A 15,259-nucleotide genomic window follows, 5' to 3' on the forward strand; every position below is an offset into this window, starting at 1 on the left:
TAGGGTATTTTGGTATTTTATATGCCATGGCAGCGGCAACAGCGCATAACGTGGCGTATCCTGGCGCATCCTTTATGCATGCACTACGAAGGCCAGCACCAAGCAGCTACAATGACCCATTATCCTGTTACATTGCGTCCTGGTGGCCACCATAAAAAGCAATGCATGTTTTAGCACTCGAGCATTTGCCATGATGATGAGCCAAGTGGCAAGTGGACGAGTGGCAAGTGGCAAGTATCCTGTGTCCTGCGATTACCTGTGCCAGCACAGCTTCGACGAGCTGTCCTTCAACTTGAACGGGGCCGTTCAGCAAGCAATTTGCCATTTTGGCCATAAACGTTGCTCATTTGATTGATTCGTGCTTGACACACAGCAAAAAACAAGAAAAAAAAGAAACAGAAGCAAAAATAAAAGTGGGAACAAAATTTGTTTGAACTGGCCCCGGGGAAATCTCCATAACGCTGCAAAGACTCCTGCCAGATGAATGCCAGCGATTGTGACAAGAGTTTCGAGTGGCTCAATAAACAATATTTGATGTATCGTGTCAAAAGTCAAGCTAGACAGCTGGGGGCGGCAGGGGCAGGTGTGTGAACTGAAAGAAGCTCGTTTAATCGCAGAATATGCTCGAATATTGTCTGCGAGCACACGTTATAAATTGAGCTGTGCAACTGAGCTGTCAAATTGTTATAATAAAATCATATACTAGACTTTTGCGCAAACAGTTAAAATATCCTTAAAGTCAAAAGCGACTTGAAGGTGTGTTGAATATAAATGGGATATAGCTGGCATGCGAACTAAAACGAAACGAGAACAGCAAGAAAAAGATGTCTGACATCACAACAACATTGGAATACCCTCTACAGCTATATAGGTGTATATATATTTGTATAATGCCCTCTAAGGCTATAGTCAGGTTGGCTAAAGCTCCTTAATAGAGATTCCACTTAGAGAATCATATTAGAGGGTGACTATTCCGACTCCATCAAGTATATATATTCTAGTTCAACATGAGCGTCCAGGTTAATATAGCCATGTCCATCTGTCTTAAATATTTTGCCACAACGTTTTATATATTCACCTGTATTCAAATATTAACTTCTGCCTTAAATTTTATGGCAAAATGTCTGGATCTTACATAACCCACCTGAAGCACACGAATTTGTTGCCCAAATCCCTCTCTGAAACTTGTAGGATTTATATATATTTGTATATGCTCGATATATGTTCAATCTCTGTATCTTTGCTGCGTGAACGTGACACAGCAAGTCCCAATGCTAAATATCTGCTGCTGCTTGTTTAACTATCCATAACATACTTTCACACAACCTGCTGAATTTTTCGTTGAGCTTTCACATTTGACAATTTGCCTGACATTTTTATTATGTTTTTCGTTTCTTTTTTTTTTTTTTTTACTGAGCACATTTTTTTGCTTTATTTTATTTTCACATTGTGTCATAAAATGCGCGGCAAGTGTGTGTGCGATGCCCCCTGCTTCTTACCCTTTTGCCAGATGTGACCTGTGACATGACAGAAAAAAATATTCGCGGTTGCCACGGGGTGTCTGTGTGTGTGTCTATCTGTCTGTGTGTGAGTGTGTGGGTTTTAATACATGTTCAAAGAGTCACAGGAGTATATTCGTTTTAGGTATATACTGCTCGTCTTAAGTTTTTATATACATATGGCAAATCGGGCAAATCTATAGGTTCCATAGTCTAACTAACTAGACTAGGTTACGGATAAGCTCCTCTAACGTTTAGCAAGGGCGTGGCATATCGAAAAGATTGACATATATTTACAAATTTGACAGCCAGCTTGCTTTAGAGGGTTTGATCCCTGAATATCTCGATTTTACATATGTTGTTGCAGTTAATCAAAATCAAACAACTTAAAAAGATAGCGTATTATGCAGTGGGTACGACCCTTTGGTTGACAATCTTATTCGTTTTTTTTTTTTTTTTTTTTATGGCTGGCTGGCTACTCACCGATATGTCGGCACCGGATGTCCTTGAGCAATGCACGGCAACGTTGTTTGGCCATTAAGGACGACATGCCGCATCGAATGCTTCTCGACGTTAATGCGTGGCTGTACCATGCCCTTGGGCTCGGTTACAATAATGCGGCCGGGATATGTCGAAATTTGTATTTCACCTGCAGAGACCAAAAGAAACAAAAGAAAGTTAAGCATATGTCTGGCAATGGCCACGCCAATTTGAGCAAGTGGCAGCTGACAGCGCGACACGCTTTTTGGTTAGATTTAATTGCGCGACGGATTCTTTGCCAAATTGATGGCAATATATATACATACACACACATTTTTTAATTAATTAAAAGTAAATAAAAGCAATCAAGTTGATTGCATGCGCGACGCAGGTCAGCAGCAGGGCCCGACCGGAAGCTGGAGTCAGAAACAGGAAACACTTTGCCTGCTTTATTATGCATGCGCATTATAATACCCTGCCCTTAGGCTCAGTTCGCAAAAGGTGTTGACTGTCATATGAATATATATATATATATTTTTTTTTTTTTTTTAACGATAATCCATAGAAATGTACAGTGATAAATTTAAGGTTTTTGTTAAAAATCATGCTGGAATTTTATTTAAAACGGACAACTTTAAGAGGCACATTGACAGGCAGACATATTGACGTGACTATATCAACTCGGCTGTTGATGCTGAACCAGAATATAAGTATATACTTTATGGGGTTGAAGATGTCTGCTTCTATGCATTACTCATTTTAATATCCACAAAATTATAATACCCTCTAAAAAGGTATAAGAAGCGTATCATGTTTTCTGTGCACGCTTATCGAGAAGAAGAAGGCATCTCGGACTTTTGTATAAAAGCTACAGATTATTAGCTATAAGTTTTTATATAGTTTCCTCTAATAAGTTTCTGTTTGCCTAATCGATAATTTTTCTGTTTTACTGAAATCGATAAAACCCGATAACGCCTTTTGTATATTGAGCTTATCTCTAAGCTTAAAAAAGCTGGAGAAACCAATTTTAGTATGTCGCCTCTCGCTTAGTATACACATATCCAGAATATTTAAGTTTGTGGGGTTAGGCTTAGCAAATGCATATTTATGCTCGCTTGCGTAAAATTTACCACTAGAAATATATAATCGCAGCTGGTCACACTGTGACAGTAGAAAAATCAACCCTGCTAAAAACTCATTAAATAGATCAAAAAGTAGAATTTGATTAAGAAAAGTTTTTACGAGTTTTACCATTTAAGATCAACTGTGTTTTTATTTCATAACATAGTATTTCTGGCGGTGTATTTAAGTTTTATTTATGTTAGCCTTGATTCATGTGGGATATTTAATTATTTATTTATGTCCCTCCCCCACCCCCTCACTTTGACCTTCCCGACCTGCATATATGGACTTAAATGGCAGCTGCTTTAGAGCATGTGCTCGCATTCGTTTCTATTTGTGTTAATCCAATATGACAACTAATCCAGGAGCGCGTTTAGTGGGCCATTGGGCCAACAAAATCTGTTTCCAATGTTCGGTCCATTGTCCTTGCACGCAGGCTCTTGCTCTTTCCCTCTCTCGTTCGTACCTTTTGTCTGTCTCTCTTTCTTGCTCTGTCTGCCTCTGTTGGTGCTGCGCAATTTAATTTATAATTTTACTCGAACATCATCATCAGGTACAGCCCTTCGACCCCTTTCCGCTCCTGTCTCATTGCTCCATTGTGCATTAGCAGTCGTATTATTGTTAGCCGCCATTGTTGTGCCCGTTATTGTGCAAAATAAATGGATTTTTGGTTTAAATTGTAATTATGCGCTGCCAGCATAGCGTAGACAGACACGCCCACAGCCCACAGCCCGAGAGAGACAAAAACTGTTGCCTACTTTTGTGCGCGCCAGGTAAAGCCCGCGCTTAAATTAAGCGTAGCTCATGTGCATACCTGTGTGTGTATGCGTGTGTGTGTATTTGTGTGCGAGTCTGTCTGTGTGTGTGTTTGTTAAATGAATTAGTTATGACCAGCTCTCTGGCTAGCAGCCAGAACTGTTTCATGTTACACTTTTAATGAGTGCACTCTAAGCAGTTTTTAATGCCCGACTGCGAGTGTGTGCGCTTGTGTGTGTGAGTGTGTTGGTCACTTGAATGGGCATTGTTTAGCCTTGGTTATGTGTAGTGCACTGGTAATTAATATGCGGCGGCTTACACAAAGGCACACACACACACACACACTCGCACTCGCCGCACACTCGAAATGCCAGAAATTGGGTTGGGTTTCGGTTGCGGCTTTTGCGGTTTTTGCCCAAAAATGTAAGGCCAAATAGCGCACAACAACAATTGCTGATTAATTAAATGTGTATACATATATACTTCTTTTTTAAATTTCAACAAGTGCTTGAGAAATCTGAAGAGAATAAGCCAAGGGTCAGCTGCTTTCTAAAGGAAAAAACAAATTCAACTTGCAGCGAACTGTGAATAAACTTTGCCCAGGCACGCACACACACACACACACATTGCAAGTGGGGAGCATAAACTTTTATCGTATTGATTGATGATGTGTTATGTGCGCACAAAGGGCTAATAGAAATTCAGCTTAAGCGTATTTTCACACACAATAAACTTCAAATAAGCACAGCACAAGATACACGCAACAAAAAGATCTCTTCACGTATTCGATTCATCTCTATCTCCCACAACTCTATCTCTCTCTCTCTCTCACCCTCTCTTGCCCACCTTCTCTGTCTCATTCTCTCTTTATATATAATTTTGTGTGTGCGTCTGCAGTTGGCTTTGGTCTGACAGCAGCTCCCTGGCGCATTGGCCCTTCTTTGCCGGCGATTGAATGTCACACATCATAAATTATGCACAACAAAACTGAAATTGACTTGGACAACAGCTATAAACTATAAACTTCAGATATTCACAGACACACACACACACAAACAACAACAAATTGTTTTACAAATAATTTGCTGTTCCTGATGGTAAAACAAGATAACGCTGCGTAATACACAAAGGAATTTTGCGCATTTCAAATTAAAACTGACGGAGTTTTCCGGCCAAGTTTACATATTAAAAACAGGGCTTAAAAAGAATTTATGATAACTAAAAAATAACTAAGAAGTTTATAGTAATTATAACGTTTGCATTGCCAAAAGCTTAAAGTTCATTAAAACTATGACAAAACTTTGACAAGAACTAGCGACTATCTTAGGCAAGCCGTAAACTAAATAACTTGGCTAAGAGCTTTCCAGATGTGCGCGGCGTATGGTCAAGCTTGTAATTGCTGAGCCTGGTCAAGATATTGCAAAAAACAGTAAAGATACAAAAAACATACAAGACACGGAGGGATTAGCCTTGCATAGGACGGAAACAGACACACAGACAAATTATATAGACTTTTTATTGATTAACAATATATAAGTATATATATGATATGGGCTTTAAGATGACTTCTTTTGTGCCTTACCCATTATAGGACAATACTTAAATAATGAAGAACTTATTGCTATGACAAATAAAAAAGTCAAGCTGAAGTGCTTTAGTAGGGCGTGTCCGACTAGGTATACCCTGGACCTTCTGGTTGGTATAATAGCTATTAAATGAAAGATACTTGATCTTTATACACTATTTTATAAGCCACATCTAATGTAATTAATTCGTAAAATCTCAAATTGGAATGTTTAAAATATGTCTTATAAATTTGCAGAAAAAAAGCCAAACAACTTTTTACAATCGTTTTCCAAAGTCTTTTTCACTTTTTATTTGTTTTTCTTTTCGCGAAATCACTTGCCATAAATAATATAGAACGAAACATTAGGCAGATTAGCTTAGTTTTTTTGAAAAAAAAAAAAACTGCAGTCTAATCTTATCTAGTCTAAATGATTCAATAAGGTGAACTTAGTGCCAGCTTTTGGAGCATAAGCTGTTTTTCTGCCTAGCCCAAAGCGTATACAAAAAGAAAATCTTAATTTCAATTTCTTTGCTTAGCCATAAATGATGGAACCAAAATTTGATGTTTAACCTACTTGAGAGTAGGGCAAAAATTGTCTTTTGGCTGCATCACAAAAAGCTGATGATGAAAAGCAATTTCACAAAATTCCAACTAGATGGCATTCAATTTTAATATTGTCCCCAGTTATAAGCCGGGTATATCTTTCACAAGCCATGCCCCAAGCTGCTAATTAATTCAACTTAATTATGTGGCAACAGAGCTTGCCACCAGCTGATGCCGGAGCGGCGGCAGCAGAAGAGGGTGAAGGGCTGGGATTTGTGTGGCATGCGGGGCAGGATGCAGTGAAGCATTGCTGACTGGACGATTAAGCTGGAAATGTGATTATCACGTACCTGTCAGTCTATTTACAGTGCGGCATGTGTAGCTTTTGTACGCATCATTGGGTCCCGCATTATTTATGTACAATTCGCCATTGGATAGGACCGTGTACTTGCCGCCAATGTCCGTGTTTGGATACAGATGCATGCCCGTATCCTGCACCCAGGCGGTGACCATTACAAATTCCGACATGTAGCTGGGCACCTGCCAGTTGAAGGAATACATGGAAAGGGTTTGATGTAAGTTAAGCAAATTTGATCAGCTCGAGTTAAATTTAATTTGCGTGTTAAACTGCATTTTGTGGCTGGCTGCCAGAGATCCTGTTGCCTGCTGCACCTGCTTGGCTTACCTGACATTTCAGCACCGCCGTGTTGCCCGTCATCACGTATTCGTCGTGCACCTGCACCGTGTACTTCTGGTTGACAACTGTAACAAATGGCCAGCAATATTTTGTGTTAGCTATCAAATTATATATTTTTTTATATATTGCGCAGCTGTCGTCCGCATAAAACGTAAGGGCTAACAATTATGTTACCGTTTTCATAAAAGCCCAAATCCTTTTTGTTTAATTTTTATTGTTGCTGCTGCTCATAAAAAAGGGCTCTGGCCCCAAAAAGGTTCGCTCGCCGTTGCCTGACAGCCAAAATATGTCACACATTAAACAGGCGCCGCCAACACACACCATATCGAAGTTCCTTGTTAGCCCACGCACACACACACACACACACACACACACACACACACATGCATACACACAAATCATGTCCAGGACATTGTGACACTTGGCAAAAGTGTGACCGTTTGTCAGGGCTGTCGACAGCAACATTAAAAATTGGTAGCGCCAATTTGAGTTGAAGATTTTTTTTTGCCTGCGCAAAGCCCAAAATTAAGAATGACAAGGATTCTAAAGCAACGACTGCTCGCTGCACAGTGGCACAAGTTTGTTCAAATTGTTGGAAAATATTTAAGAATTTTCTAACTCTTTTGTTGAAGTCAAAAATATTTTTTGATACACAAGAAAATTGTTGGGTTTTTTGAATTTAATGAATTTTAAAAGCCTATTTGAAAAAATTAATTATTCTATGTTTAAAATATATTTCTTATGACTTTTTTCTTTCGCTGGCAGGAATTCTTTGGTATTTTAAATATTTAAGGAATTTGTTGAGCCAAATATTTACTTTGTTTATTTATTGGGCGACAATTTATTGAGTTGTTCTGTACCACTGTGCAGCTGTTGTCACATGCTTACCACGAGCGCCTAGCACTGTCAACCGCATTCAACACCCTCGCCCCCTCTCTCCCAGACACCCCTACTCGCTTTTAAAGCCTGCTGTTGGCATTTGTAAATTAATTAAGATGGACAAAGGCAATTTTCGGCACGCCTCACTTGAAAAAATATTTGGAGTTTAAGCTTCTTACAGCAGAGCCTAAAAACTAACTGTATAAATACGAGTGTGTATGTGTGTGTGTGTGTGTGTGTTTGTGTTGAAACTCTTTTAAATGCCGCTCACGAATTGGTTTTTGTTTGCACAACTTTAATATGCTAAAATTGGATAAAGTTTAATTTGAAAAGTTGTTGTTATTATTTGGGAGTTTATTGTGTATTTCCTTTTTTTTTCTGCGATTTTTGTACGTTTTTCTATGCTGCAACAACAAGAACAACAACAAGCTGGAAAAGTTTGTGACAACATTTTATTATAATTCCTCTGACCAGCGCGGCTGCTGTTTTCAGTGGAGTTTAGTGAAATTTTGTTTTCTCTTTTCTTTTTTTCTTTATTCTTTATTTTGCTATATATTTTTTCTCTTTATCTTCATTATTTGTATTGCTGCCGGGACGGGCCAGCAACCAAACAGGATCAAAACAGAACGGCCGGCAGCCGGGCGGGGCTCGAGCCGTTTCGGCTTGAGTTTTATTTTTCTCGTTTTGGCAATTTTTTGTTGTTGCATTTTTTTTGCTGCATAGTTTGGCATTTTAAGCAAAGTTTTTTTTTTTATATTTATTTTCTAGCTTTCAAGTTGCATGCGGCAACATTGTGTTGCATGGAAGGACAGGAACAGGACAGCTGGGCAGGAGCCGTAAGCATGAAAGCTAAGTTTATAGACGTCACACAAAGTAACCAAAGGGGGGAGGGTGGATGGTGAGAGAAAGACATAGAGAGAGAGAGCGGGGTAGTGGCAGGCTGCACTCGGATTCTAGGCGGAAATTCATTTCCGCATTGTTTTGTGCGAGTCTATCTGTGTGTGTGTATCTGTGCGTGTTTGTGTGGCAAACTTTTTGTTGCACAAATTTATGTTTATGATGTGCGCCGGCGGAAAGATGCTTTTGGGTTGCGCCAGTCTTTGGCTGATTTGCAGCTATTGTGCCGAGGCGAACTATTAAATTATGGCCTAGCCAAGCGCGCTGCATATACAATAGGCGGGTGGAGGGTGGTGGGTGGCGGCTGAGCAGGGGGGGGGGGGGGGGGTGAGGAGTAGTTGCAGCATGCTCAACGATGTGCATTCAACTAATTACGAACAAATTACGCAGGTTTCATACACAAGCAGCCAGACGAACGATAAGGGCAGGTGGGAGAGCCAGGAACCAGGGCAACTTTGTAGCTCAATCAAAAACTTTGATAGCACAGACAGAGATGAGGGAGAGGGAGCGGGACAGGAAGAGACAATGTAGCAGTGCATGTGTGTATGCGTGTGTGTTGCACAAATGCAAAAGTGCCAGGGAACTTGCAACTTTGTGGCATCATTCATGCTGCATGCGGCATGTCCTTGGCCTGACAGAACCAAAAGTTCCGACTTTTTGTATTGTATGCTGAATTTGTCAAGCTTCCTTGTCGTTCCTCCCCATCTTCTTGTTGTTGCCTCTTTTGCGCTAATTACGCGCACTTATGCCAAAAGGACCTCAAGGATACGCACGCTGCGAACTAAGCGCCGGCAATTAAATAAAATCCAAAAGACGCCAAGGCGCCCAAAACATACAAAAGTCAACTCCGCACACACATTAGCTGAGAAATTAGAAGCTGACGTTGGTCAGGCCGAGGGGGGTTTGGGGGCTGGCGGGTTTGCTCAGGGCGACATCCCTTGGCAACTTTTGCAAATTAGGCAAAACGTTTTGCGCCAAATCTACGCGCTGTCAAATTGTTCAAGCGTAAAGCGTTGCGGCCACTCGTCTAGAAATTGGTCGAGAACTTAAAAAAAAAAAAAAAAAAACAAAGACAAATACAACCATTTTCCACACACAAACACAAACATACACACACACACGCATAGAGGGAAAAACAAGCAAAGCGACCGCAAATAAAAAAAAAAATAAGTGGCTCTTGTTGTGCATGCACGACTAGCATATACCCTGTAAGCAGCTTACATTATAATTTGAGCTGATCTCTCATAAGAATTGAAATAAGCAGATGATATTAATCTTAAAAAAAAGTATATTGATGAAAGGTTTTTGACCTTAATTCAAGCTCAGACTCTTTTTATGACATTAACACAACTTGAACATACCCCTTTCTCACACTTTCTAAATGGCTACAGGGTATAATAAGCCAGCGACATGGCGTATACGTAACATTTTGTTGAGTTGGTGAAAAATGACCGCCGGATGTGTGGAAACTTTGCATTTAGCCAGACCGGCGTATCTATATGAGTGTGTGAGTGTGTGTATGAGGGGGTCACGGGTGCACCCTTCCATATCTAAGATCTTTGCGGTGGCGACTTCTCTGTTTGTTTTCGCTTTCAACTGTTTTCTTTCTGCACGGTTTTTGTGTGTGCGAGAGTCTGTTAATTAAACGGAGCAACAGCCACAGCCGCAGCCCAAAAGCCAAGAGTCCTGAGCAATTCCTTTGAGAGTTTTATCTACGCAACTGGGCATTTTATATGGCATTCAAGGCTTTTATGGCCAGTGCTAATTGTTGTTTTTGTCTGCCAGCATTCACTGTAGTTGGCTGCCCAATGAGCCGTAAAATCTATGCGACATGCGATGCCAATCAAAGTGATTGGCCGTGGCAACTTTTCGACATTTCGACTGCTCAGCCCAAAGGCTGCTCATTAATGCACTTTATTAAAGTCCCTCGCAAAGTGCCAAATGAATGACAAACTTTTCTAGTTGAAACTGGCTAACAAAAAAAAAAACAAAAAAAAAATCAGGACGAAGTTTTGGTGCGCTTGAAGGGTTGCAAAAGTTAAGAGCTGAAAAGTTGTTTAGTATTTATTGAAAATTCAACAATCGAAAAAATTGTGCTGTGCGCTGTCTCAAAAGTTAATTTATATACTTTTTTATGCTGAAAAACACCAGAAATAAAAAGTCCTGTCAAATTTTATTTTGAATACTATTAAACTTTTTTTTAGGTACGTCTTTAACCTGTCAATTTATATTTGAATATTGTTAAACTTTAGTTTTGAAAACGTGCTCTGCAGTTGGCCAAATGCAGTTTGAGTTGACCATATAAATCATGGCTAAATTATGTTTCCACTCGGAAAAACTCGTCCCTGAAACTATTTTCGTTTCCTTCGATCTGTCTTGAATTCTATGCTAAAACTGTTTGAGGACGTGCTGTGCACTTTGCAAAAAGTTGAGGTCGCGAAGAAATCACTTTAAAATTTTGTACATTATAAACATTTTAATATGTATTTCATGGGCTGAGCGATAAATAGACGTAAGACTTATGTGCATGCATGCGTATGTGCATATGCCCTGCATTTATAAGTAACCTATAGATTTTCCATAAAATGCCCTTCTATTTGATTCTCATTATTTTTTAAGTAAAGGCTTTTATGCTTCGATTGAAAGTGTTAAGTTAACAATTCTGCTCAATCTTTCAGTTTAATGTATTCTTCTGTTCTATTTATATTTAAGAAACTATACTTATCAAATACCTTTCTCTGCGATTCATAATAATTTAGGTCTGTTGTGTTAACAAGTTTCTTTTAGCTATTTAATTAATTTAGCTAAATTTTTCAATTTAATGGGCTCCCCTGTTACCTCTATATTTAAAAGGCTACATTTATCTTATGCCCCTCTAGGCGATTCACAAGAAACTAGGTACAGTCTTTCATGCTTCGATTAAAAGTGCTCTGTTTGTGATGGCAATCCAACAGAACGTATTTTTGCTCATTCTATCAGACTAACTCATTTGAAATTCTGCAGAAGCGGACCTCTGGAACTGTGACAACAGTTCTGTGTTGTCGGCACCAATTTGGTTGCCTAGTAATAAAACTTCTAGCGTGGTTAGGGCAACCAACCGACCGCCAAAGTCAATTCTCGCGCTTGGGCGCCAAATTAGCGACGAGTTGTGGATCTTATCCGCCACAGCCTTGCCCCCCATGTCCCGGTTCGCTTCGTTCCGGCAGTCAACATTTTGGCAGTAGTAATTAAAACTTGCGTTGCCTGCTTTTAGGCGCTGCGTTTCGAAAACTTTGCAATTAAGCCGAAAGTTTTTGCTAGCCAACGACAAGCTGAGTTAGCGCAAAATCAACTGCCGCACGCGGCCATAAAAATTACGCTTAAATTAATTACGCAAAAATTTTTATTAAATCCACTTGAACTTACCGCCGCGCACGTGCACCTCCCGGCTGAGCACCGTGCCGACCAGATTGCGCAGCTTGCATCTGTGGAAAATATACAAGAAATATATTTTTAAAAAAAATATTACGCATACGCCGGGTGCAGCAGGCGCTCACCTGTAGACCGTAGCGTGGACCTCGTGTCGATATTTTTCGGCTGTAAATGGATAGAACATCATGCTGCCATTGGACAACTGAAATACCATGTCCTGCTGCGGCGGTATGGGCGTCCATTCCACCTACAGAGAGAGAGGGAGAGAGGGCGTATTAGTTTTTTTTTCGCTTTCTGTTTTGCGGGCAGTCAATTAACTTGGAAATGAGCGGCAGACTAAAAGTGGCATGCATAATTAAGCAGGCGAAAACAAAGTGCAGAAAGAAGGCCGACCACACCCATTTTAGGGAATATATGAAATATATATATATATATATATGTATGGTATACAAACCTCGGGCGGTGGGCTGCCATGGCCGGAACATTCTATCAGACCGCCGGAATTGTTGGAGAACTCAACGCGATGCGGCGGCTCGTGCAGAAATATCGGTCCCTGCAGATCCAAGCCATTAACTATGTAGCTCGTCTCAGCTGCAGAGAAAGAGAGAGAGTGAGAGTGAGAGAGAGTAAGAAAAGAGAGAGAGCTATATAGATTAAGATCCCGCGGTTGCTGTCGTGTAATGCACGAGCGGCCAAAGTTAATTTCAATTTCATTTAAGCCACAAACTTTTTTTGGCCAAAATTAAGTGAGGCAGTCCTTGTTGTTGTTGTTGTTGTTGTTGTTTTTGCGGCTGCCGTTGCCCGGCGGCTTGGCCTAAATTTTAATGAGCATCTCTCATGGACCACAACAAAGGCACGCACAAAGCGAAAAGACAATTGCTTTTTACCTGTGGCCAACGCTTCGTGGCTTTATTATTTTTTTTTTTTATATTTTACTTATTTTTTTTTTGTGGGTGTGGCTTGGTGGGCGTCTCCGCCGAGTCCTTCCTAATTGCTGTGACGCAGCCGCTGGCCAGGCATTGCATAATTTTTGGCCGTATTTTAAAGGCGCTTTTGATGCGGCTTTTATGCCTTATTTATTATTCACTTGGTAGTCAAGGCAGCCATCCCAGCCGTGTGGCCGTGTGGGCGTGACTTGTGTGTGTGTGTGAGTGTGTATTTGTGTGTGTGTGTGTGCATGTCAAGCTATATTTGCATTGCGGCTGCCTGACAACTTGAGGCGTTGCCTCACAGTGCACTGACCCGTTTTTGTGCCACACAGCAACTCGTGTAGATAACATATATATTTTTTTGCCATCCAGCTGCATGAATAATTTATTTATTTTTAAAACATAATAATAAAAAAATATACTACACAAGTTTTTTGCGTTAGGCAAGAGCAGAAAAATGATATTTATGAGATTGCAAGACTATTTCGCTTTAATTTCGCCATTTGCTGTTATGATTTTGCTCAAATTTTATTTCATTTCTTGGCAAAATTATCTATTTGTACAAAATGCAATTAGTTTGCTATTGAAGAACTTGAAGTAAATATAATCCCATGTTCTTTGACTATGTACTTTCTGGAAGCGAAATAGTAAGAGAAGAAATGGATACTGGGAACTGCACAAAATAGAAATGGTACTACCAAATAGAAATGGATATAAAAGGAGAAATAGAAACTCGGAATGGTACAAAGAAGAGAGAAGAACAGGAAGAATGTTCTGCTGAAAACAAAGCTAATTATATTAAGTTTCTTACAGGGCGTTCTGCTTAAACTCTTAATGAAATTGCAGAGAACTGTCAATCAGACGAGAAATGGAAACTCGGAACGAAATTGAGAAGTTAATTAGAATGGAATATTATAATAAATTCCTTAAATTCTTAGAGAAATTGCAGAGAAATGGTAACTAGGAATAAGACGAAAAATGAAAGCTCGGCAAGATGCTGTCAGCTGAATAAGTAAAGAATTTTCTGCTCAAATATAAGCTAATAATAAGAAGCTTCTAAAAACGCTTTGTTCTCAAATTCCTAGTAAAATTGCATAGAAATGGTGACTGGGAATAAGACGTCAAGTGGCGTATTCTTGACAGCAGCCGCAAACTATGCAGCACTAAATTTGTTAGCAATTTTCAGCCGCAGCAATAAAATGAAAAATTGTTTTGTCAAAAAGGCATTGGCCAGAAGATAACTGAATAGAATAGCCCGAATCGGCACATAGAGGCAAAAATGCCCCAATACCCAAACCCCAACCCAGCCGAAAGTGTTGCAAACTTTGTGCCACTTTCGTTGTGGTTATCTAAGTGTGCGTGTGTGTGTGTATGTGTGGTTGTGTGTGTATCTGTGTGTGTGTGTGTGTGTGTGTGTGTGTGAGCACGCTGTCAACTGCAATGCCCAAAGGAAATGCGCCGAGCATGGCAAAAATGTTAGTGAAAAGTAAAAAGTGTTTGCCACAAGTTGATGCCACAACGGGCCAGCACATTAAATTTCCAGTTTTAGTTTTTAAGTCACTTAAGATGAAGTTTTTTTTTTCCATTTTCTATTCACAAACAAAGTTGATGTGGAAAATGTTGCAACCAGAGATTTGCGACCCAGTCTAATGAAAATTAAATTTGTCAGCTGAGAAAATTGTGAAATACAAAAAGGAAACGAAAGGAAGGGAAAGGAAAGTTAGGGAGGGGCTGGGTGAGAGTTAACACAAAGCTGTCAGCTAATTGGAGACGCACAAAAAGCTCGGTTAAATGTGATGCCAGGTTATTTATGAGGCAAACAAAAGCGTGCGATGCGGTGGCAGCCGCAACAATGCCAGCCGTCGGATGCTATCAAAATGTGACATGAAAACATGCCCCATATACATGCGTGCATGTGTGTGTGTGTGTGCGCGAAGTTGATGATGATGGTAATGTAGCTGTAGCTGACTGTATCTGGCTGTATGTGGCATGTGTGTGTGTGTGTGTGGCACTGAGAATGCGGCATAAACGCAACACAATGACCGTCTGATAAACTCGATAAGGTTTTGCTTGTGTCGTTCGTGTTGCACCTTGTGCGCGTAGCTGCCTTTGTTGCTGCCACTTTGCACATAATTGAATACAAGCCGCACCATTTGTCAGCGTTGTCAATCAAACTGGCCAAAGGACAGCAGAAGCAGAAGCAGCAGCAGGAGCTGCCATGCCCCAAACGCAGCTAAAATCAATTACGCGCACAGAGCGAGAGAGAGAGTGAGAGGGGGGAGAGGGTGGGAGTCGGTGGCAGCTATAAAAGTGCGCGATGTTCTATGCAATGCCAGCGGCAGGCTGCGCATCATTATCACGGTTCATTTAAAATTGCTGGACGGAAATGACTGCCAAGCAGCTGAAGAGGAAGAAAAAGAAATGACGAAGAAGAAGCAGAAGCAATCACATCAATGGAGTAAGAAGCAGCAGCGGGACA

General features: G+C 40.3%; 1 protein-coding gene across 7 annotated transcripts in view; it reads right to left on the minus strand.

The window, feature by feature from the left end:
* The window catches only part of Dscam4 (Down syndrome cell adhesion molecule 4), a 53,402-nt gene that overhangs the window by 21,618 nt on the left and 16,525 nt on the right, over window positions 1-15,259 (minus strand). For all 7 annotated transcript variants that reach the window (XM_032434456.2, XM_032434459.2, XM_070207776.1 and 4 more), the window contains exons 3-8: window positions 12,306-12,442; window positions 11,977-12,098; window positions 11,846-11,904; window positions 6,653-6,729; window positions 6,318-6,507; window positions 1,983-2,148 (exon numbers count right to left, since the gene is read on the minus strand). In XM_032434456.2, coding sequence (XP_032290347.1) covers window positions 1,983-2,148; window positions 6,318-6,507; window positions 6,653-6,729; window positions 11,846-11,904; window positions 11,977-12,098; window positions 12,306-12,442 — 751 coding nt within the window. The remainder of the gene's footprint in view (window positions 1-1,982; window positions 2,149-6,317; window positions 6,508-6,652; window positions 6,730-11,845; window positions 11,905-11,976; window positions 12,099-12,305; window positions 12,443-15,259) is intronic.

The sequence above is a fragment of the Drosophila virilis genome, chromosome 3 (genome assembly GCF_030788295.1).
Source record: "Drosophila virilis strain 15010-1051.87 chromosome 3, Dvir_AGI_RSII-ME, whole genome shotgun sequence".
Classification (NCBI taxonomy): Eukaryota; Metazoa; Arthropoda; class Insecta; order Diptera; family Drosophilidae; genus Drosophila; species Drosophila virilis.